This window comes from Ambystoma mexicanum, chromosome 12, assembly GCF_040938575.1.
Source record: "Ambystoma mexicanum isolate Mex_15411 chromosome 12, UKY_AmexF1_1, whole genome shotgun sequence".
Classification (NCBI taxonomy): domain Eukaryota; kingdom Metazoa; phylum Chordata; class Amphibia; order Caudata; family Ambystomatidae; genus Ambystoma; species Ambystoma mexicanum.
In genome coordinates this window covers 795,534,965-795,558,929 of record NC_090936.1, presented here as the reverse complement: position 1 = coordinate 795,558,929, position 23,965 = coordinate 795,534,965, and the positions used below count along the sequence as shown (strand labels likewise).

Genomic DNA, 23,965 nt, shown 5'->3' with positions numbered 1-23,965 from the left:
AGTTGGAGATGGGGAAGGGAGGGATGAAGTGAGAAAAGAAACCAAGGAGGATTAAAAGATTGAAGATAACAGTGACTGAAGGTGGGGGTTGAAAGCCAGGACAAACAATCTGGATTCAAACCAAGCCAGAATGCAAAAACAACCTAAGTAGACATCAAAGAATCAATCCATGAAACTATGGACAAAAAGCAGAACACAATATAATTTATGCTGGACCTGGCAGCAGCATACGGCACAGTAGACTGAAAATAACATCTCGACAGAGTTGGTTCCGCCAAAACATTTGTAGCATATAGAGTGCATGCACGAAACAAGTGTACAGCGTGCATTGAATCCTTCTTACAAAATAGAACCACAGAGTACAACTAGGGCAAACTGAAAACAAAACGTTTGTCATGCCAAGTCCTGGAAGAACCCACCACACTGCACTGGATTTTTAATGCATGCATGCAACCAGTGCATAACCTTATCAACTCCTTTGCAAACTCATCCCACCTTTACGCTGCTAAAATTAAAATAGTCTTTAACAATAAATTAAACCAGACAATTAGATAGGTTGTTGCAAACTGCTTTGTGTGTCTCCAAGAATTATTGGCAGCAAATATACTTTGCTTTAATGCAGGGAAAAGAATCATCCTAAACCTGGACAGCAAACCAGCTGTTGACATCTAATTCAACTGGTCGACCATACTGGGAGACAAATCTCAGTTATCAACAACAGCAAAATAATGGGAATCATTTTTGACTCACAGCTCACCTTTAAACCATCAATCGAATATTTGACAAAAACACAAACTTGCACTGCTTAAAAAATATCCTATCCTTCTTAAGGACACGCTTAACACTGAATTGGTCCAGGCAGTGGCCTTGTGTAAACTTAATTACTATGGCATCCTGTACTTGGGGTTAACGAAACACCTCATCAAACTGATGCAGATCAGACAAAACAGATCAGTGAGGCACACTTCGCCTTTGGCAAACAAAAAATGTATACTTGGTTCCACTGGATTGTGCTCTGTGTTGTGGTATAATTCTAAAGTCAAAAATCAAATTAATTAATTTCAAAGGTTTCCATTTCATTGTGAATACATAAATATCAGGAAACTATATAGTATACTGTTACATTTGAATCAGTATTTCCAGAAAAATCAAAAGAATGTTTGCCAACATATGTTTCAAGTTTCTTTACTCTTCCTCAGGGATTCATATCTTAAGGGATGTTAGTATTAGTGACTCATCTAAATTTCACTTCAATCATAGAAGAAACAGATATTATCCTTTAGTAATATAATTCAATTCACATCTAGAGGTTGCACAACTGTGTGCAAATATTCCCTTTATTTCCCATACGGTACATTGTATATGCAATAACTTTCTATAACCAATATCTTGGCATGAATTACAAACTTTAACACACAAATTCAATGTTAAAATAGGAGACAAAAAAGAAAAGAAAGTAGGATATTAGTAATTTTACCACAGTAAATATATAGGTCATTATTACTGTAATACAGACATGTATTTCTTAATGACTGCTATTTGGCTGTCCCTTTAGACACGGACTACCTCTGTATAGCTTGCTTGATTAAATTGTTTGTCAGATTAAATATTAGTAATTATAATGTATTTTCGGTATGGCAGTTAACCAGCAAAAATGTTATAACATTAACAGTTGATTGTGAATGTACATTCATAAATCTTCTTCCAATATATCCTATGAGCTGATGTTCTTTATTATTTTCTTTCATTGTTTAAATGAGAGAGCAACTATTTTGTTCTATTTGCTTGCATTTTGAACATGTTTAACCAATTAAATTATTCTTGTTAATTGTTCATATGATTTGAAATGTATATGAGTCATTAGTATTAGTATTATGTTAGCTGTACAGCACTGATGAATAGTCAAGAGACTCGAAACAAGTGTTCGCAAACTTTCGTTTTGATTTTTGGACAACACCGATTGAAATCTAACATTATAATATATAGTTTCTTAATATGTATACATATAAACCATTGAAATTAATTAAAATGATTAATGGCTTTAAAATTATACAAGAACATGGGGAGAATCCAATAGAACCAATTAAACATGTTCTGGTTTGCCATTTACCTAATGCTTGTGGTTTGTAGGGTGCATTAGCCCCTTTTACTTGGACTAGGACTGCAAACTGTTGTCATGTACTAACATATGTATCCAGCGCTGATGAGAGTATCTCAAATTCCCTCAAACCAATTTTGTCACACTTCACCTTTGCAAACCTGAAATTCTTACCAATAGAAAAGCAAATGACCCTTAAAATTCTCTTAAGTTCATGAAGGAGTTACTGGAAAAAAGGGCTTTCCATATACAATGGTCGTCAGGAAGCTTCCTAAATACTTTGTTCTCAATGACCCCAGCTGTTTACACATTAGCACCACATGTTTTAATGTAATGTTTCATTACCCTCATTACATAAATTACATAATTTGTTGTCCTCTTTTATCTGTTTCCTGGAAGCTAGTATTTCTTTGGTTTGAGATAGATTAAATCTGAAGCGCATGAAAAGTGATCAGTATATTGGACTGGGGAATTAGCTTAGATAACATGGCAAGCTGTTTAAGGCTCTCACTTTCGTTGCAACCAATGAGTACAGTTTTGTTTTTGATCTGGCTTCTTGTGTTCTAATCCAATCATTTATCCATATTTTTTTCCCACACCATTAGGATTATTCATGAGCAATTCCTTTGTGATTCCAGCCTTTGTCATTAAAGTCGTGCAACATTTGGCCCAAGCCTCTACTATCCAGTCGTTTTGTTGGTCTTCGTGTTTCAGAATCTTGAATTGTATTTCAGAGTCATTAAGCAAGATCTTTCGGAAAAGTGTCAATGAATTCCACTCAAAGTCTGCATTTAAAGAACGCAGTCCCAATTCATGCTGAATTAGTTGAAATGGAAGACTTTGCGGAAGGTGGATAATTTTCTTCCAGAAATTGCCCCTCAATTGCAGCCCAGAATTCCCATGATAGGCACAATGCTGTCTCTGCTCCATATGTTACTGTTGGGCTCACTTTCTGCTTGTAAAAGCAGAATACTGATGAGTATTTGCCTTATTTTCGGTGGATTAGCCTGCCTTGTGTTGTTAGCACTTGGGTCTTTGATTTTATAGCCATTAGCTGATTTGCACCTGCCTACTTGAATAGATTTCAACCCCCAAGTATTTTGCTTTTGGGGCTTGAAGTAAGAGCTGTTTTGCTAGATACCATTCGAATTTCGATTTTACTGATCTGCCTTTCAATGATTCAAAGATAAGTATTGTTGTCTTGGCTGTGTTAATTCTCATGCCATTTTGCTCAGTATAGTTGTTTACTAGCTTTAGCTTCTGTTGTAGGCCGATTCTGGTCTGATCCAGTAAGATTAAGTCATCCGCATGCAGAAGTTAACCTATTCTTTGGCCATGTATTTTAGGAGAGAACAATGTTTCCTCATGAACTGTGAGATTCATATCCGACATAAACAGCTTAAAAAGCTCAGAGGCCAATGGACAGCCTTGTTTGAGGCCTTCGGATGTTTTTATATATTTGGTCAACAGACCATTGCAGTTCAGTTTTATCTGGATTGTAGTTCCTGTATAAAGGGCCTTTATAGGCTCTAAGATGTTCTGAGGGCAGTTCCAGTCTGCGCTGTCAAAAGCTTGGGCGAAATCTACTAGGGCGATTTATGTTTTTTCTCTCGTACAGCGCTCTCATCTTCATTATATTCAATAGGAACAGGTTTAATGAGCATCCAGCTCCTCTTACAAACCCACATTTCCTTTCGTCTGAGTGGCCTGATTTTCGGCCCCAACATTTCAAAAGTTTTAATAGGAACGAAGCGTATATGTTGCCTAGCACATCAAATAAGGCAATTGTGAGGTAATTTTTGGGTCTGCCCTAGATCCTTTTTTGAAGATTGGTAGAATCACGAATCTTCTCCAAGAAGCTTGTAGGCTTTTTGATACTCCGATTATATTGAAAAGTGCGTAGCAAAAGTTTGTCTATTCCTCAGGTGCCTTTTTTTATCATGTAGTTCGTCAACCCATCTGGTCCAGGTGCTCGTGAGGCGCTTGCTCTCTTGATTAAGGTTAAGATTTCTAGTTTAGATAGTTGTATATCCCATCTTGTGTCTTGATAGTGGGTTCTTCAATGATTTTAACATCCGGTTCTTTGTTATATAATGATGAGTAAAACTAAAACCATGTCGCCTCTGGTACCGCGTTGGTAGTTACGGCTTTCTGTGCTGATGAGGTTTCATTTAAACAGTGTCCACAGATTTCTTATGTTTTTGTTTGCAATGGTTTCCATCATTCGTTCTGCATCATTCTGGAGTTGGATACTTTTATGCAAAATTAGCCAGTTCTTGAAGTTCTGGTGGGAATTTGTAATGAGTGTGCCCTTTCATCCACTATTTCCACAATGTAGCCTTTGAATCTCATTTCTATGATTATGTTTCCTTTCCTGGATTGCTATATCAAACACATATTTGTGTTTGAAGTAAGGTTTTACGCCTTTATTAGCCTTTTCTTGGAACACTTGTAAAAGGGGTAAATAGTTGAATCCAAGATTTAGATCAATTGCATCACTCTTGTATATTTCTCACAGTTTAGTCACTTCCTCGCGCAGAATGCACAGATGATTTCTGCCAGCAGTAATCTCAACTTTACATGAATAATTCTGTTTTAGATCACTATGTGTCGAGCTGATTGTGAGTTTAAGTAGTATATGATCGCTTTTGGTCATTTGCGTGATTTTAAATATTTTACATGGTTTATTAGATTATCTGTCACAACGAAATAATCAATTGTCAAGCTTAACTGGCCATTACTCCAGGTAGCGGCTGCCGGGATATCTCACTTTGTGTTGCCATTGAGCATGTGGATGTTATGTGCATTTATTTCTTTCATCAAGCTTTCTGCCTTGGATGTTTTCTCAGCAAGGTAGGTTATTTTGTTTTGTCTGTTGCCAATATGTCCAATTAATGAGCAGTTAGCATTGAAGTCACCACGTATTATTATTTTAGGGCTGTCATTTTTGACCAAACATTCATCTCTTTGACACATCATCATGTCAATAAAATGTTCTTTCTTCCAATCCGTGGGGTTCCAGTAAATATTCATTAATATTATTACTTCCTCCTTTGTAAGCTTGTGACAGTTAGATTTCAAAGTCAAAATTTGGATGTTTAATTTTGGATTGTCTACCGCATGAATAGAGGGATTCACGTTCTTGTTAATCAAGATTAGCAGTCCAGAAGAGGGTCGACCTTTTTGATTTTTACAAGCAGGATTTGAGAATAGGTCGTAACCCTAAGCTATCAGTGCTTCGGTCAGCCATGTTTCCTAGAAACATGATATGTAATATGTTGCCAGACCATCGCAATTCTTATTGAATAGATGGTTCTAGCCCCTCGTGTTCCAGCAGCCTACAATGATTCTATTTTTCACTAGAGGCACCTTATTGTAATTCGTATTTGTTCTATTCATGGCTCCTGCTAGCCAATCCCAATTTGAACCATCGAGATTTGCCTTTCTATTGTTATTTTGCGTGCTAACGGAACGGCTCATCGTTCCTGCTGGTTGAGTTTGAAATGTTACTTGCATTCAAGTTCTGTTGCTTCCCTCAATTTCTTCCTGTATAATTTGTATTTACTCAGGGAGGTTTGATACTTGCTGTATCTGGAGATGGTGGCTGCAAAGTTGAGTGGCTTGCACTGGTTTATTTTCTTGCTCTGGGATGGTTGGTCTACAAGGTTCTGTCATGTGCATTTGTTGAAGACAATCACTTATGTCAAAGCCTAGGGGCCATAGTTGATTTGCACAGTTCAGCAGCAATTGGGAGATTAGTTGTGACACAATCTTCATGCACACTGAGTCAAATTTGAATGGTATTGGAAAAGACACTGCTTGGGTGTCACTTGAAGCTACTGATCTCAAGGCAGGAATGCGATGAAACAACTTTAAGATGTTCGAGCGCCTCATTTTCAATTAATCATTTGTATGCCCAATTCTTTCCAAATATAACTTAGTGTACCTGTCGTGCGTATCAACAAATAACACCAACTTAAAAAAGAAATTGGACACCAAGCCGCACCTGGCTGTCCAGGGACTGAAGGTCTGAAACAAAATCTCTCCTCAACTAAGACAAATCCCCAACTACATCTGATTAAAGAGAGATATTAGGAGTCTTCTCTTAAGGACAAGTGGTAAGAAAACTAAGAGACAGAGCACCCAGTAAACAACTCAGACTGACACAAGCACTTAGAAGGTCCAATGATCGGCACCAATCTTTTAAATGATTGGTTTAGGCTTTACACTCTCATTACACAGAATGCATCTCAGTGTGTGTCAAGAAGTGACATTTTGTGTGTTGCAAATTCTACAAATTGTAGTAAATGAACTGCCACATGGAATGTGAGACACAGAGCCTGTGATCAATGAAACGATACAATAGATACAAAGTGTGCTACATGTTTTCATAGACTGCAATTTAAAAGTCTGCATTTGTTTTGTGCACTTTTGGTTGTTGGTCGTCTTGTATGCAACCTCTTTTTGTTTTTAAATGGATGGAGTCCTACCCCATACCTCCACCCCCACCTCCCCACTCCTAACTCCCTCACCCACACACACATACAAATTTATATATATTTGGTTTATGGCAGACTTTTGAATTGCAGTCTATGAAAACACCTATTTACGCCTGTAAAGATGCATTTCATTCAGGAATTGTATCTAGCTTACCCAACATCTTATGACTGGGCGTGGAAGTGCTTGTAAAATACATTTAGGGCAACTGAGGATCCCTTTAATTAATGATTTTTTTCAAGAAATGCAGCACGTATCACACTCTGAGATCGAACACCAATTTTCTTATATACTATTGTACATTCAGAAGCAGTGAAGTACGAATTAGAGTACAGAAAATGTTAATGCTATTAGAATGTTGTATTATAACTAATACAATATCTATATCAGGCTTGTCCCTCTCCAGACCTCGAGGGCCAGGAAACATTTCAGATTATCGTAATGCCCCTCATTAATATTCGTGAGATACATTTGCATACCATGATTCTAAATGTGTGACGATTTGTTGTCATGAACATTAATGAGCGATATCCAGAGTATCTGTCAGGTTTCCGGCTGGACTTGGACAACAATAATCTATACTGTGATTCTAGGTATTCTGTTGTGTCAGAGGCCCACAAAGGCTTGCTCTGGGAACCCAGAGAATTATTCTGCTGCTGACCCAAAAGAAGGAGTATTAAATGAAGACAGTGGTGTTTCTGTCTTGTCTAGTGGACTCATACACCCAGTGCATCGATTTGACCTCATAGTAAAAGACTCAAGTCCCAGTAAGACATTCATCCTTGTGTGGTCCGTGTACAAATGAGTCTGGCAGCAATAAACAGCTCTTATTTGTCTTAGCAGCAAGATAACCACGTTGGGGGCAACTTGAACCCTACAAATGGAACTTTCATGGAAAGAATGCCCAAGAGAAATGGGTTGCAGATGGAGAAACTTAAATGTCTGTCCAAGTGTTTAGCTCTCCGAGTGCTTTTAGGTGTACCAGGATTCCAGACCCATTTGTGTGTCTTGGGTTCCCAACCCCTGTTGGTGGATGTGTCAACAGTACTTTACAGGGCCATGGGTTAGCTGTTTTAGGCTCTCCTGAGCACCCGATTCTGAGCCACCATGGAAAGCGGCATGTAGAGCAGACAAGCTCCCAGCCAACTTCCTGCACAACCATTCTCAGGTAGAAAGAGAGGTATGGGGATGCCATGCCGATGAGCACGCAAAAGCTGCACAGAGGGGTTGGTGGGCTATGCTGTGTCACTGCGGCACTTTCTGCGTTTTGCTATTAACGGCAATACTCATTAAAAATGTTAAACGCTGTTTGCAGTACAATTGCAGAACAATTGAAGTGTTCCAATTGTGTCCACCACTCCAGTTTCCACTCTATTGCCCCACTCTTGACCGCTACACCTCTTATTCACAATCTCACATATGCTGCACTTTTGCGAATGCAAGCATTGAATAAATATGGTACAACAGAAGGGCATAGCCTTTCTCTGTACAGGCATTGAATACTATGTTGTGAGGCAAGGATGCCACAAACGTCATGAAGTGGCGGATTCACTGTTCTACAGGATAATGTGCAAATTATAAAAGTGTCTTTCAAGGACGACCTTTCTCATTTTGCACAACCCTTAGGATTGGGGCCAGCACACACTCACTTCATGGTACTGTACTACCAGCAATATGGGGGAAATCTTAACATCTACGATTCTTTTGTGCGAGATTCTACTGGGCGCATGTCTATAGAATGTGTTACTTAGAGATAGCCAGGAGTTCCATGGTTATGCACGTCTCTAGGGAAAGTATGTCACGCTAGGTTACAGAGGAGATGTGACAGTGCCCACATTGGTGTTTTAGGAATCTGGAGCTCTGTATTGTAGGCTTTGGCAATTAGTCCAAACCAGATTGTGTCAATGCAGGGCAATCAAATTACTATGGCCCTCATTGCAAGTCAGGCGGTGGACCATGGTGCTATTAGCACCATGGTCCATGCCGGATTCCGCCATGGTGGATGGCGGAATTACCGCCCCATTCCAAGGTGATTGGGGCGGTAATTCCCCATTCACCATATGCCCTTCCCCATTCCCATTTTTGCCCCATAGGGCATAATGGGGATGGGGAAGGTGCTAATTACGGCACCGTAAATTACGGTGCCGTAATTAGCACGAAGGTCGCTTAGCGCCTGGACTTTAACGCCTGTAAAAAGCAGGCGTTAAAGTGTGAATCAGGCGTTAAGGGTTAACGGCGCTGATGGCGCCGTTAAACCCTTAACGCCTGACTTGTAATGAGGGCCTATGGTTTGCTTCAAACTGCAACAAGCTTTAATGTAAAAATATAATGAAAAAACTGCAATGTGCACACAAATACCGGCTCAAAGGCCTTTTCCCATGAATCCCCATCCATAATGTCTTGTTTACTGTAACCTGTTATTAACTGGACATCCATCTATGACAAACAGGAACCTGCGTTATCTTACCAAGATGCGCTGTGACATTTGTTTACCTATGATGTCATTGCATCATTACGCTGCGATAACGTCCTATAAATAGAGGCCATTTTAGAATGGCGCGTGACACGTAATCCGAGTGAAACTAACAGCGGGATGAACATTTGCCCTATAATAGTGCTACTCTGGAGAAATATATTGTAGTACTAAGTAGTCCCTTTCTTTTCATTGCTTAAACAGGTACTCAGGAGCCATGAATCTCGGATATTGATCTTTCATGTATGCAACCATTCAGTGCCACATAAGAGCACCAATAGAGATATTTTCTCGAGGTAAGCCTCAATAGAACAAAGAAATCGACCAAGGAGCATTACATTCTTTTGACATCAGGAAGCATTGTTAGCTAAATATGGACTTTGTTTCTCTCATTTAATCTCCATAGGCTTTGAGAGGCATCTGTCGCCTTCTATACAGTGTACCATATCGTGGAGAAACAGTAAACTTGTTAAACCAAGGTATGATGATAAAGTACAATACCTTACCCATTTCTGACTCTGAGCACTCATGAGTATATACAGTTGGACAGACCCACACAAAGCGAACATTATTATTAACAGGTCGAGTGTGCGCAGGATTGTTTCAGAAGAGTAGATTTTGACACTATACCGTCGTGGTTGGAGGTAAGAACACTCTTGCTTTCAAGAATAAGAATTTATGTAGCACTGACCTAGCGCATAAGTGTCAATAGTGTTTGCCCATTTACTTAAAAGGTTGGAGACCAGTTCTTAGGAATTGAAGACAGCCACTTGGATTACCAAATCCCGATTTAAACCACCAGGTGAATGAACGAGGGATGGGCCATGATAGATTCTCTTTTGTGATGAGATTAGCATGTACAAATTGGGGGGGTATTCCTCACTGAAAGAGTCTAGTCTCTATTTTCTATCTGAGTCTATAGATGACCGTGAAGGTTTATGAATGATACACAGCATGAATGTTCACTTCTGAAGAAGGGACGCAGGTGCCGAAATGCATAGCGCAGACATATTTTACCACTTTCACTTCTTGTTTTCTGTGAAAAAACATTAGAATTTTGAATTCTTTATCCTATATTTTCTACAATGAACAAAGATGTATTGTAATATGAATAACCTGTACATCATTGAGGTTATAATTATCCCCCAAAAAAAGTGTTTTTACTAAACAATGTGCGATTGAACTTCTTTTGATAAATTTGACATTTACAATTATCCATTAACATTATTGTAATATTATTTGGTGTGCAGGGGACACAAGTGTTCTACAGACTGTGGACACCAGTTTATTCACTCTTTCTAATATACAACCCAGTGCCAGGGTTGCCTTTCTCCCCTGCACCCTCTCACCAATACACAGATCAGCTATCTATTTCATAAGATTATGGTTTGCACCTGTACATCAGAGTTTTCTTGTATTAACTGGACCACTCTCACCATCATCTTCTATGTCAAGTAGCTCATGGTCAAGAAGTTCCTAATGCAATAAATGTCCACTATAAGACATTCCACTGCCCGTGGACCTACATCCAAGCCATATCAAATATCTATGAATAGACTCCAGAAAACTCAGAGAGAAGCCATAGTTTTCCAGATCTGTCCAAAAATGGCTGCCATTTCTCAGTGATGTTTTCAAATAACACTGACTGCAGCAGTGGCAGCCACAATTCATTCTTTTCACATCCCACCTACAGTACCTGGAACACAGTCTTTCCATGGGATCGGCACCAGAGGCATAAGCAGTCGTGAGGAAGTCATTATCAATGTTTGACAATGAATAAGGAAGGCAGACTGTGTGCTGGCTCTAATTAAAAAAATATCACACACTGAATTAGCCACTCACCTTTAATATTTTCCGAAAGATGGGTAGTGTTTATGACTCTGGGCTCAGTTCCATTCGCCCTTTGCAGATATATCGTGTACCAGGTGATAATTCCGTTTGGAATAGCGGGTGGCAGAAATGATACTATAACTTCCGTAGATGAGATGTTTCTGTAGGTGACATTTTCGGGGGCACTATCAGGAGCTGCAAGAAGGGAAGAGAGGTAAATATTTCAGTTATGATTTAACTTTTTTGAAAATCAAAAAAGCAGCGGCTCTGTGATTTCAGGATTTTCTGTAATGTCTAGTTTAAATCTTTCTAAACAGGTGCTAAATTACAATACTTCACTTTTCTGTTAATATTACGGTTAAAATTCCAGCTTTTGGCTATAATGCTCTTCCCTGAATTATGATAAATGGCAGAACTATGCATAGAAGCAAGTATGGACCTTGGTCATGTAATTAAATAATGCATCAGAACCAGACCATTCCATTTGGTCAACTAGGACATTTTGGCCAGCCCGAGGAATCCTTTGTCATGTAGCTCTTAACTTTGAGTAGTCCTCTTCTCAATTACTCAGGCTCATATTGCTTCTTATACTCCATGACAATTTCTTTTGCATGATTAAACTTAATGTAGTTGGGGGGTCTGTTCTCAGAAGCTGGGGCCTATTGCTTTTGCTTCCCAGTGGGGCGCAACAACAGTCTTTCAATGGGTCCTTCTGTAATTGTCATATTGATCATCCATCACTTTTCCACACCCCTAATGGCCTTCTTACAATGGACCATCTTGCCCTCCGCCCCTCCTAGATTGCTATTTAACATTTTACCATAGCAACTGAGCACCTATTTATATATGTAGCGGGACCCCAAAACAGTAAGTTCACCTTTGTTTGAAGGATATCCACTCATGATTACAGCCAACAAACATTTGTTGAAAATCTTGGACTCTTGGAGGGAGGCACAGGAAAATTAAATGTAAAGTTGTTTAACTAGAGCTGGGCAACAGTGGCTTAGTAAAAAGGGGTGTGGGTGGGGGAGGGGGGAGCAAGCGGGAAATCCTATTGAGGACCCAAGTGCTTAACAGTGCAATTTGTCAGGTCAGATTTGGTGAAACTCACAAAAATACAGATTCAACTGCAGCGATCCACCAACAAGTTCATCAGGTATCCACTGCCTGTAATCCTCTTTAGCTCATCGCTTCTATGGGTATCCCTCATACTTTATCCTTCTAGTTGAACCCACATTATTTTACCCTACAAGAGTATTCCCTTGCAGTACAGTACTCTGCAGCGTGAGAGCTAGGTATGCACGATACACAACCTAGCACACATATAAAATATTTCCAATGAGCAGAATTGCAGACAAAAACTTCCTAAAGAAAATCTGCCTCATCTTAATTGTTCCCTGAAACAAATGCAAGGAATTGGGAACAGAAAACGTTATTTTGTATTAAACATATCAGTTTACAAACATTGTGGTCTGTTTCATTTTTAATTGCTCCCTTAAAATGGGTCTCATTAAACAGATGGGAAAAGATGGGAACTTAACAGATTAAATAGAGTATATGTCTTTTGGTCTTACCCTATAAATTGATAGGGGGCAAAATATAGTGTTTGGCAGAAGAATACGCTGAACATGAAATCAATTAATTGTATCAGTCAGTTGTACATATGATATATAGATGCCAAATGCACCATTGAGACATATAATTTAACAATTGTTGTCATTGTTGAACAAAGGGGTAGCCCATGGCTTGTAAACGTTGTTCACACGCTCACCCAACAATAGTGGAACCTGCATTTGAAAAGTGGCATTGCCTTTGCTTTTCAGACGTTCATCAGAATATGGCACCCCACCTCTGTTGTCCCCACTTGTAAACTGACATCCCACACCTGTGAGATCAAGATTTTCTGAAGGCCTCTTTTACAGGAGGATGTAACTGCATGCTGGATTATCCATACAGCTCCCAAGAGGCACCCCAGCCTCCAAAAAGCTCAAGAACTTCCAAGCAGTTCGGTCCAGGATGCTGCTCCCATGTTAGCTGCCAATCAAAACCCACCATTATTGGAGAGTCCCTGTAGTTCTGCACAGCTTCACTGTCAACAGAACCTCGTGGTTTGTATTTAGTTTTAGACTTGGGGATTGAGTAGGAGATGACTGCCTTTACTCTCTTGTGGGCACTACACAAGCACATTCCAGCCCCCTTCTCCTATCTTAGCTGGGATGAGGCTAATAGTTGACGATAGGCGAGATCATACATTTACCCTTTATGCCTGGAAGGGCAATGGTTCTATGTCCAGCGCTCCTACCTTGTGTTGACAGAGGAAGTACATCATACCCTTCACCCCACAGCAGACAGAACCTAGTTATAGGCCACACTGATCCTGTTGCTTCAAACTTCAGATGAAATAACCAATTGATCCATCAGGCCCATGTGGTAGCCAATCAACAAGGTGGACAGGCACTCGGGGTGGCCACAAGGTGACATTTAGCACTACACAAAATAATGACATTAATAAATAAGCTAAACAAATAACTGACAGTCGTACATATGGTTTATGCCATCGAGTGAAAAGCGTCCTATCCCACTAATATTAAAAAGACAAACTATTCCAATGAATCCATGCAGAAAGTGTTGCTTACACAACTACAGGTGGGTTAATGGTGGTTGCAGCTCTCACAGATCCATGCACTCAGTCCATCTTATAAAGATTTTGACGTGACCAACTAGTGCACTTGAAAATCTAAGCTTTAACGTTAACAATTTCCAATGCTAACCTAGGTTAATTCAGACTCCTAACCATCTATCTGGCTCACAATCCAAAATGATGTACAGAACATGATATGCTGGTAAATATTGTGTATCCTCTGCCTTGTATCTCCTCCTTTTATTCGCAGCTCGACGTAGCCTGAAGTGAAAGAGTGGGGCACACATTTCAACGTAGGGCCTCTCCCTTCAAGGATTTATTTAATTGATTGTGAGTAAGGGTGGTACCTTCCATTCTACATAGCATTAAAAAAAATCGACAAAATACAAATAAAATGTTTCACTGAGTTGTTTTAACAAACATGCGTGGCGTGTGAGTGCTGTTTACAGCTGTTTTCTTTCTTCACTGAACCCACATGAAAAGCGACTGACCTCCGCCCCCACTCAGATGGGTTCAGCTGCCTTATGCATAGCTAGCTGTCGGGGACGTGTCTGGTACTTAGTTAGATATGCAAGGAGGGCGTGGCTGAGGGTCCCTCGCTCATAGAGTCAGTCATCCCCTCCTGCGCCTGCGTCGCAGCTGTGAGTCAGGGTATCCATGAGGGATAATAAAGCTGAAGACAGCAAAGTGCACTTTGCCCCGTGTGATCTGCACATGCACCGTTTTGTACATCGGCCCCATAGTCCTTACCTTCAACGTTGCCCAAATGAAGTTTAAAAAAGTCGCTTATGTTCATGCCAAACACATCTGACATCCGTCACTGCAATGATTTTGATGGCACCCTATGAATTCCCAACAGAGACACTAAACATTACCTGTATGGCATTGCAAGTAACACGATGACATGTGGTTATGCTAAATGCGTGTAGTAAGGTGACCTAATCTACATAATTTTTTAAGATGGCATGTGTGCACTGTCGTTCAGGCAACTCACACAAGAACCAAGTACCTGCAGCGGGTGTCCTGGGCTTTAGAAATATGTCAGAGTGGTGTATTTGAGGCTGTTTGCCCACAGACAGACCCCTCTACCCCTCGTACTCTGTATCTATTCTGCAATGAAAGTGATCACTGATCTTTGGGGTGTTGACTGGAGAGCCTGTATTAACTATGACTGCGTATAATGAGGCCGAGGTACAAGATGGAGGTTGTTTCCACAGGCTACATGACGCATTCACCATTGTGCGTGCTAGTGTGCCCCAAGCTTAACAGAGTTACAGGAGCCTGTTGTTGATGGAGGGAGTATGTGTGCTGGTTACTGGTTCGTTGGGGTGCGATCCTCTTATGACCATGATACCCATATGTGATTAAAACTAATTCATAGCACTTTTTACCAAATATTGGACATCTAGGGCCTCATTACGACATTGGAGGTAGCCATGCCGCTGTTTGCGGCATGGCTACCCCCATTCCGGGTACCAAGTCCGGGCTCCCTGAATGGGGAAATACCGGGCCATTGTGACCTTGGAAGGACCGGTATGTCCCCATTCAGGGAACCCGGACCCAGTACATCCCCATTCTCATTCGAGCCCCCATAGGGCTCAATGGGAATGGGGAGGATGCAAAAACGGGCCCGTTGTTTGCATCCTGGTCTGCTCGCAGGACCCGCTTAGGACGCCTGGTCCTGCGAGCAAACATCATAATGAGGCGGTAGGGGGTTAACGGGGCCGGCAGCTCTACCGGCCCTGTTAACTCCCTATCGCCAGGGTCGTAATGAGGCCCCTAGTCTTTTTTAAGTATACCTCCAGTCAAGGCCTTTTACTGCACAGGGAGGGCTCAGGCACACAGCATATCATAGAATGCATTTAATTGGCCAAATGTGTCCAGATTTTGCTCGGTGCACTCAATCCCCGCTTTCTGATGGGAGCGATTAGCTGTTGGGTCATGTATGCTTTCACAAGACGAACAATAGCCCTTCTTTATATGATGTTAATGGAAACTGCTAGCCGCAGCGAGGTTTTTTATGTTTTAGTTTTTTTACATAGGACCTTACTTCTGTGTTTATGAAGTGTACAATGCTTGCCACTGACACGTTGCAGTAGGTTTTTTTTTTTTCTCCAAAAACATTCGGAAACGGAAAAAAAGCAAGTGTGAAACATAAGAGGAAATAGCATGCAAAGAAGGAAAATGAAGGAACACATTACCATCTTCATCAGTTCTTACAAAGAGGGGTTTACTTGTTTGCGGTCCGCTTCCAACAGATGTGCTGGCACTGACAGTAAGACTGTAGTCACTGTATTTGTTAAGGCCACTAAGGACCACAAAAAGGTAACTACTGTTCAGGCTCCAAACAGTACCATCAGCGCCCACGCACGAAACCGTGTAGTACGTAATGACGCCATTGGGAGAGGAAGGTGGAAAGTAAAACAGGCGGACTGAGGAGGAGCTTAGATTGCTGTAGGACAGGTTATGAGGAGGATCATCAGGAACTGCAGAAATAAAAAGGCAAAGATACATTTTTAGTAATCCTTTAAAATATACTTTTTTTCTATAAAATGAGACCAAAAAAGGCCAGGGATCATCTGGCGCATTTTCCTGCATATTTTCAAGCTGTGGTTTATGACACTTCCACAAAAATAATACTGTGGGGAGAAAAAGAGCATTTTTATATGGCGCACATGGTATCACGTTTCCCTGTTGTTTCTGTTGATTCCGTTTGCCAGTTTATGAAGCCAAGTGTGGTTAATGATGCAGATGTTTTATGTGGCTAGAATTACCCCCTTGCCGCTAAGGGCCATTTTCATGCAGCATGTTCACTTCAAGCAATTATTCTAGATATTGTATTTCTGGCAAATTCATTTCAGGCTTCGCATCTGCCCAGATGTTGAAAACATTTGGTCAACAATCAATTGGAGAGGCCCGATCCATGGCATGCAGCTCACAGGCTAATTATTTCCATGACACTTCAGACCTGGCGGCTGCTAATAAAGAAATGTGAAGAACATAGAAAAAGAAGTGAACATACTACTGATTCTAAGTTTCCAATTTCCCCTTACCGTCTTCTAGGGTGGTCATATTGAGAACACTACTGATTTGGTTCCCATTGCCGTACATGGTGCTGGCGGACACATCCAACTCGTACTTTGAGTACTTGCGGAGATCGGATAAGACGACCGAGGAGTAGTTGCTGGTGATATTTAGGACGTGTGATCGATTCCAATATCGGACCGTATAGAACAAAATGACTCCGTTGGCATGGACGGGTGACTTCCATGAAACTTCCAGCTGGGTTGAGTTGATGTTTCTGTATGACAGATCATATGGAGGACTTCCTGGGGCTGAAAACATATGAAAAGGAGGAGATTAAATGATCCTGCATTGGTTGACAAATTGACTATTTATTGTTGAACCACATCCAAATTATATGTTGGCTCCATGGAGCACGCCACAATCTATTGAAAAATAATGTTGTCGATTATGAGGCAAACGTGTGTCCACATAGTCTGCAGCCCTTGCTTCAATAAAATAAACTCATGAATGTTTCTAGGCTTTGTATATTAAAATTAGACATTTGCAAATTCAATGAAAGCGATTTAAGTTATATTTTCTTATAGCACACTGTCCCCTGGAGAAAAGAACAATCCACTCGAACTTATTAGGTACAAAACGATCTACTTACTATTACAACTCTACATACTCGGTGGCCAAGCCCTGTTATGTATCTCTCTATACGTCTGGGATTGACTGAAGTTTCCTCAATGCAAAGGCCCTTTTTCAATGTCTCAATTACTCTTTGCGGCACTGTGGTTGTCACCAAGAGGAACTTATTAGCATCAGTGCTGGCATACCAAAGGGGTGAGAGCATCCACCTCGAAGGAGTTTCAGTGCAATGACAGAATGTTTTATGGATGCTAATAATTTGATTTCCCCGATTACTGCCTACTCAGTGCAGGTGGTAACCAGAGTAGAAAACCACATACACATTCTACAAGACCTCAGTGTCCTTTGTTTTGTGTACAGCAGCCCCTCGCCCTTTCTGTCCTGTAATCTCAGCCTCCCATGGCAACATCTAGCAAACCTCCATGGTAGCTTAAACTTGAGAGACGAAATGACATTGGGGCGTGTCAACTTGTGGCCCGAACTCTTCTTCTTCTTCTTCTTCTTCTTCTTCTTCTCAATTATCGGAGGCGTGGGCGGGCCCATGCAGGCGCTTCCCCATCCTAAAGGATGATGTGCACCAGACCCACTAATCAATACTTAGCACACAAACTCGCAAATCCTCCCACCGCCCCGTCTGCCTCACAAAATCCAACATCACACTGCTCCTCCTCCTGCCTCTCACCCAGTCACTTCCCAGCAAAGCCCTCCCACTCAGCTCAGCCACACCCAGCTTAGTCAACCAAACCCTCATCAATTCTCTCTCTTCAACATGTCTCTCACACCTAAGCAAAAAATGTCCCACAGTCTCAGGCACCCCACACACCGCACAGTCCCTCGACTTACGCTTCCCCACTCGAAACAGACAGTCATTCAGCCCCACATGCCCTATCCTCAACCGGTTCAGCATCACCTCCTCCCCCCTCCTCCATTGCAGACTCCCCGCATCCACCTTCACCGACACTTTCCCATGAACACCAAACATCCACCTGCCCTTGACCCCAATCACCCACCTCTCCTGCCACTCATCCATGACCCGTCTCACCATCACAGCCCTCACCTCGTCCACACTCAAAGGCAACCTCACATCAACCGCTCCCCTCTTCATACCCTCACCCGCCGCCAGATCCACCAACTCATTACCCAAAATGCCACTGTGACTGGGGACCCACGCCAACTCCAAATCCATTCCCCCACGCACACACCGATCAATCTTCCTCCTGATATCCAAAATCACATCCTTCCTATCACCATCCCCTGCCACAATCGCCTGCAACCCACTCAATGAATCCGAGAACACCACCACCTTCTCATACCCCAACTCGCACACCCTATCAATCGCCAATGCAATCGCCACCAACTCAGCGGTACAGATCGACACATCATTCGTCAATGGTCCCATTTTATACTCCCCAGTGCTTTCCAGATAATATGCCATGCCCACTCTCCCAGACACAGGATCTTTCGAACCATCCGTGAACACCTTGCATCCTTCCTTTCCTGCCACATACGCCTGACCCAAAGCTTTGATCTCGCCCCGCAATCCTCTCTTCTTCGACACCAGATTCGCAAACCCCAAACACACCTTTGGAGACCCCATCATCCACCTCGGCCATCTCTCCAAATCCGTACCCATCACAGTCATCAAATCGCCCACACCCCACTGCACTCCCTTCTCCCACATGTGAAACCCAAAAGTGCCCCGCTTCCTCCTCCACCGGTCCCTATAATAGTCAAACCTCCAATTATACTTCAAACATTCACGCACCGGATGAGCCACACTCTTCGCACTGCACTTCACCCACCATCTCATATTCAACGCATCCCTCCTCAACCCCAACGGCATCTCCCCCACAAGCACCTGAACCGCATTCACTGGAGAGGACCTCATCACACCCGAACATACCCTCAATGCCCTCGCCTGCACCCTATCCAACCGCAACTTCTGACTCACCGTGAAACCCACTGACACCTGGCATCCAAAATCCATCACACTCAGAATCAACCCCTTATACAACATTCGTAGACACTTCTGCTGTGCACCCCACTCTTTCCCAGTCACCACCCGCAGCAAATTGAACCTACGTTTACACTTCTCCACCATACCATTCACCTGCAAATTCCAGTTTAACTTCCTATCCAAGATCACCCCAAGTACCGAAACTCTTCCACGCTTTTCACCCTCTCACCTTTCAAAACTAAGTGCAACCCTTGCTGCACTCTTCTCCTTGAGAAAACCATACTCACTTTTATCCACAGATACCGAAAAGCCCCATTTCCCACACCACTCCTCCATACGCACTATCGCAGCTTGCAGCCGACTCTGCACCAACAACAAACTCCGCCCTCTTACCCATACCACACCATCATCTGGGAAGAAATCCACCTGACACCCGAAACCCGCCAAAGCTCGAATCAACCCATCCACCATCCCGATCTAGCAGAGGCCTTTTGTACAAAATGGTTTTGCATCCAGAAATAATATGTGTCAAGAGCTGCTTCGCTGGGTCATTAATAGACAATGCCACAGTATTGAGCTGTACCAGAGGGACTTTCCCAGTGAGGGTCAGCACACCCAGAGAGCTGCAAAAGACAATGCCCTTAAAACAGCAAACATTAGCAACATAAGCAGATCATTTAAGTGTGGCTGCTATGCTTGGGCGCTTTGATCCTGCTCTCTAAAAAATGTCTTTGCCCTCTATATGGCATATTGAAGTTGGCAAGCCAAAGAAAGTAGTGGGCTAATGTCTGCGGAATACTCACACAGGCTCATAAATTTGGAAAAAAATACTTATGGCCCGAAAGGGGGCTTAAGGCCATTAGCACCCCGGGCTACCAAAGCAGTAACCAGGGGTGCTAAAAATAATTATTTTCCTTCGTTCAATGGGATGCCGCGCAGGTCCCTTTGAACAAAGGACAATCCTTTACAAAGAGGGCCGCAATGGAAAGGGGACGCAGGGCTTTGTACGGAGACCCTCTTCCCTTTCAATGACAGCCTGCGGGAGGCACGGGGTAGGAGCAAGGTGCCACAGCCGAAATAAGGTAACTAGAGGATGAAAAAATTGAAAAAAAGGGGAAGGAGGGTGGGCGGAAGATGGCAGTGGTGGAGCCGGTCATCAGGTGGCATGGAACGCAGGCTTTCGCCAGCGGTTCATGCCCGCGTTCCTGCTTGGCTGGCACCCCCCCAGGGTGCTAATGTATGAAAAGGCATTTCACAATGGGGGCTCTTTCAGCCCTCACATTGCCCCCACATTGTTAAATCTGTAAAATGGAAAAAGCATTTCAATCCATGTGTGAGAAATAAAGATGCAAGCAGGAAAGCAGTGGTTGACACCATTACTGTCCCACTATAAATAAATGCATTAGAGGGTCCAAAGGATTATGTTATGCTTTGCACATCCCCTTACCCCTGATTTTGTTTTATACAAAATACATAACATTTGTGAATTCCTAATGTGCATACAAATGTACAGACATGCCCCCTCCTAATCCCTGCTTTGCACAAATGCACACAATGGTGTGCAGGCATCTGACAAGGCACATGTATGTTGCACACATTAAGAAGCACTTATTTAAGGGGGGGCGCTGTTGCGCACATCAAACATGGCCGCCTGAAGAGAGAGCTCCGGCTCCAATATAAATCCTAACATCCATTAATCCTCTCAGCGCTGTTCCAAACGCTTCAGAAAGGAAGATTGCGGTGGCGGAAGACATCCGGAGCAGGCACCCCAAAAGCTGAGCAGCTCCGTCGGAGGAAACTCGAAATATTGGGCTGGAGAGTTTTGGCGGCCAGGGGGAGCTGGTGTGGCTGCCCGCTGGCTCCACAGAGAAGCTACTGTATGCCAGGGCTGAGCTGTCCAGAGCGGGCCGCGGTGGGGGAGGGGCGCTGCGGTTACTACCGTACTGCGTCGCCCGCAGTGCAAAGGGCGGCGTTGCCGCCCCCGACCCACACAGCGGATGAGCTGCTGGCGAGGGGCATCATCACCCGAGGCTGGACACAGCTGGAGAGGAGAGTGGAGGCCCTGCCGGGAAGTCGAGGCTAGCAGTGGGGCTCTCGCGGCCGTGCTGTGCGCAGTGCTGCGGCCGCCGCCAAGGGCTCAATCCATCCGTTCCCCGTGAGGAGAACACGGAGAAGGACCGCGGTGACACGCAGGGGGGGTCGTGCCGCACCCCCCACATTGAGTAAGTGAGGCTGGGTGGACAGGCCACCCCCACGATAACCAACACAAGAGCCAAGCCGGAATCCTTGGGGTGTAAACACTGGGTGGCCCCGGGGATAAATCCCGGGAACCACTACCGGCGTCTCAAAGGAATGCAGTGCCTTGTCACAAAGCAACGCATGAGGCATGGGAGGACTGTTAAAGGGGGCTTAGGAGACCGCATCCCCCCTCCCCCTGGTGCCGGGTGTGACATGCCAAGCAAGACAAAATTGTACCACCAACACCCCGGGGCAGACAAGGACAGTCCAAGGCGGCCCCGCTGAAAAGGAAAGGGGGAAAAACACCTAAGAGGGAGGAGAAAAGAGGGGAGAAAAAAGCAAAAAAAAAGAAAGGAAAAGCAAAAAACCCCATCAATCCTGGAGAGGTGCAGGGGGACACCCCGCTAAAAGTCGTGTGGGGTCAGTCACTACAACCCATTCCTGGGACCTGCACGGCAAAGATCCTGGCCCCGCAGGAGGCACGCAGGAACATTTAAACACCCTTAAAGAAGAAGAGGTGCAGACGGCCAAACGCTCTCACACTGCCCGCCAGGTTTGCTCTCACTTGGACAGTTATACATTAATATAGAATATGTGGGAGGACGCAGTCCACTCTAAGGCCGCGCACCACATCACATGGGACGCACCAAAAGGAAAGGCGCAGGAGGGAAAAAGACCAGCCCGATGGACTCCTTCGCCAGCTCCCAGCCATAGCAGGTAAAAGACCCCCTGGACCGCCTGGCGACACTGGTGCAAAATGGATTCATGGCAGTAAATGTAAAGCTCGATGACATTGTCGCAACGATTGGGTCTCTGAAGGCTCGAGTGGAAAAGGAGAGCACACGCATTACAGAGGCGGAGAACAGGATAAGCACTAACGAAGGCACGATCATACAGCAAGGCCGCGTCATAGCCCACCTCCAGACGGAGCTACGCAAAACTCAACATAAGTGCGTAGATTTAGAATCAAGATCCCGGAGAAATAATATCCGAATTGTACGGGTTGCGGAAACTTTTGGCAAGGGCGATATGGAAAGGCAAGTTGAGAACCTGTTGAGAAGTATCCTGGGAGCAGATTCTTTCTCCGAACACTTTTTGGTGGAGAGGGCCCACCGCACGCTGGCGCCGTTGCCGAATCCTGGGGCATCCCCTAACACCATAATAGCTTGTCTCCTCAATTACAGGGACAGAGACTCGATACTAAGACTGTCTAGGGAGAAAAGCACACTACATTTTTAACACAACAGGATCCATATCCATCCGGATTTCTCCGCTGGCATACAGGCACAGAGGCGATCATACAAACTGGTTAAAAAACAGCTGCGGATACGCAATATACCGTATGCCCTCATCTTTCCAGCGAAGATGAGAATCCAACATGGCGGGAGAGCCCACTTCTTCGAAAACCTAACAGAAGCCATGACATATATAGAGGCCTCCATTCCGCTACCTCCTAGAGACCAGATAGTCGACCAGAATGCCAGACCACGACCCGGAGATGAGATACCAGACGCAGTTGATTGACCAAAGTAAACCATCTGCTCCCTAACACTGGGAAGAATCAGGAAGGGGGAAAATTTGTTTTGCTCTTTTTTCTTTCCTCCGAAATAAGGGTAGCCAGCTCCTTACCACCCTGAGGAAGGAACACACTACACTATGGATGGACAGAATGAAGACTTATAATTAATCGAGCCGAGAGCCTCCGTGAGGGCGTGTCATGTGTAAGCAACGGGCGACCCTCAGGAAGGATCCATCAGTTTAAGGGAATTAATGTTACAGGGCAGCATCGTCAAGTTGGGGGTGATGATGTGGGTGGGGGACCAAAGGATCACAGGATGCTCAGCTCCGTTGAGTGATGCAGGATGGGGCGGGGGGGTTGAGGGTTTGGGACTCAGTTGGAAGAGTCCCACAAGTTAAATATCGTGGTGACATTGCAGCGCATGGAACTCTCCTGAGCATTGGCATGTCAGGAGTCACAACAAGGGTATACAGATATGCCTAATCCTGTAACGTCGGCCCGAGGGCTTCAACTAAAACTTCTCACATGGAATGACCGGGGCCTGAACAATCGAGCCAAATTGAACAAGGTGGGAGCCTATATCACCCGGCACCATCCCCAGATAATCATGCTACAAGAAACTCATGCGCTCGGGAGGGTCAACACAGAGCTCTTGAAAGGGTGGAGTAAGCAAAGATACTACACTGAATACTCGTCTCATGCGAGAGGAGTACTAATCCTGATCCACCCCTCAGCTGGGTTCCAACTGGGAAAAAGCAAAATAGACCCTCTGGGTCGATACGTGATAGTATGGGGACACGTTGCCGGGGAGGAACTGGTATTAATAAATATGTATGGTCCGAATGTAGACGACCCTGACTTCTACACAAATGTAATGCATGAGGTTGGCTGGTCTGGGAGCGGGCAAATATTGTGGGGGGGGAGATTTTAATACCATATTAAATACCACCCTAGACCGCTCCACCTCCACACATAGGAACCCCACAAAAACAGCGGTTACTCTACAACAAATCACAGCACAACTGTCACTGGTAGATGCCTGGAGAACACTACAC

At 43.6% G+C, this 23,965-nt stretch overlaps 1 protein-coding gene across 12 annotated transcripts in view; it reads right to left on the bottom strand.

Annotated features, from left to right (window-relative positions):
* PTPRQ (protein tyrosine phosphatase receptor type Q) overlaps window positions 1-23,965 on the bottom strand; it is a 2,012,995-nt gene that overhangs the window by 879,226 nt on the left and 1,109,804 nt on the right. For all 12 annotated transcript variants that reach the window (XM_069629300.1, XM_069629298.1, XM_069629293.1 and 9 more), the window contains 3 exons: window positions 16,593-16,874; window positions 15,741-16,025; window positions 10,911-11,093 (listed from right to left, as the gene is read on the bottom strand). In XM_069629300.1, the coding sequence (XP_069485401.1) occupies window positions 10,911-11,093; window positions 15,741-16,025; window positions 16,593-16,874 (750 nt within the window). The remainder of the gene's footprint in view (window positions 1-10,910; window positions 11,094-15,740; window positions 16,026-16,592; window positions 16,875-23,965) is intronic.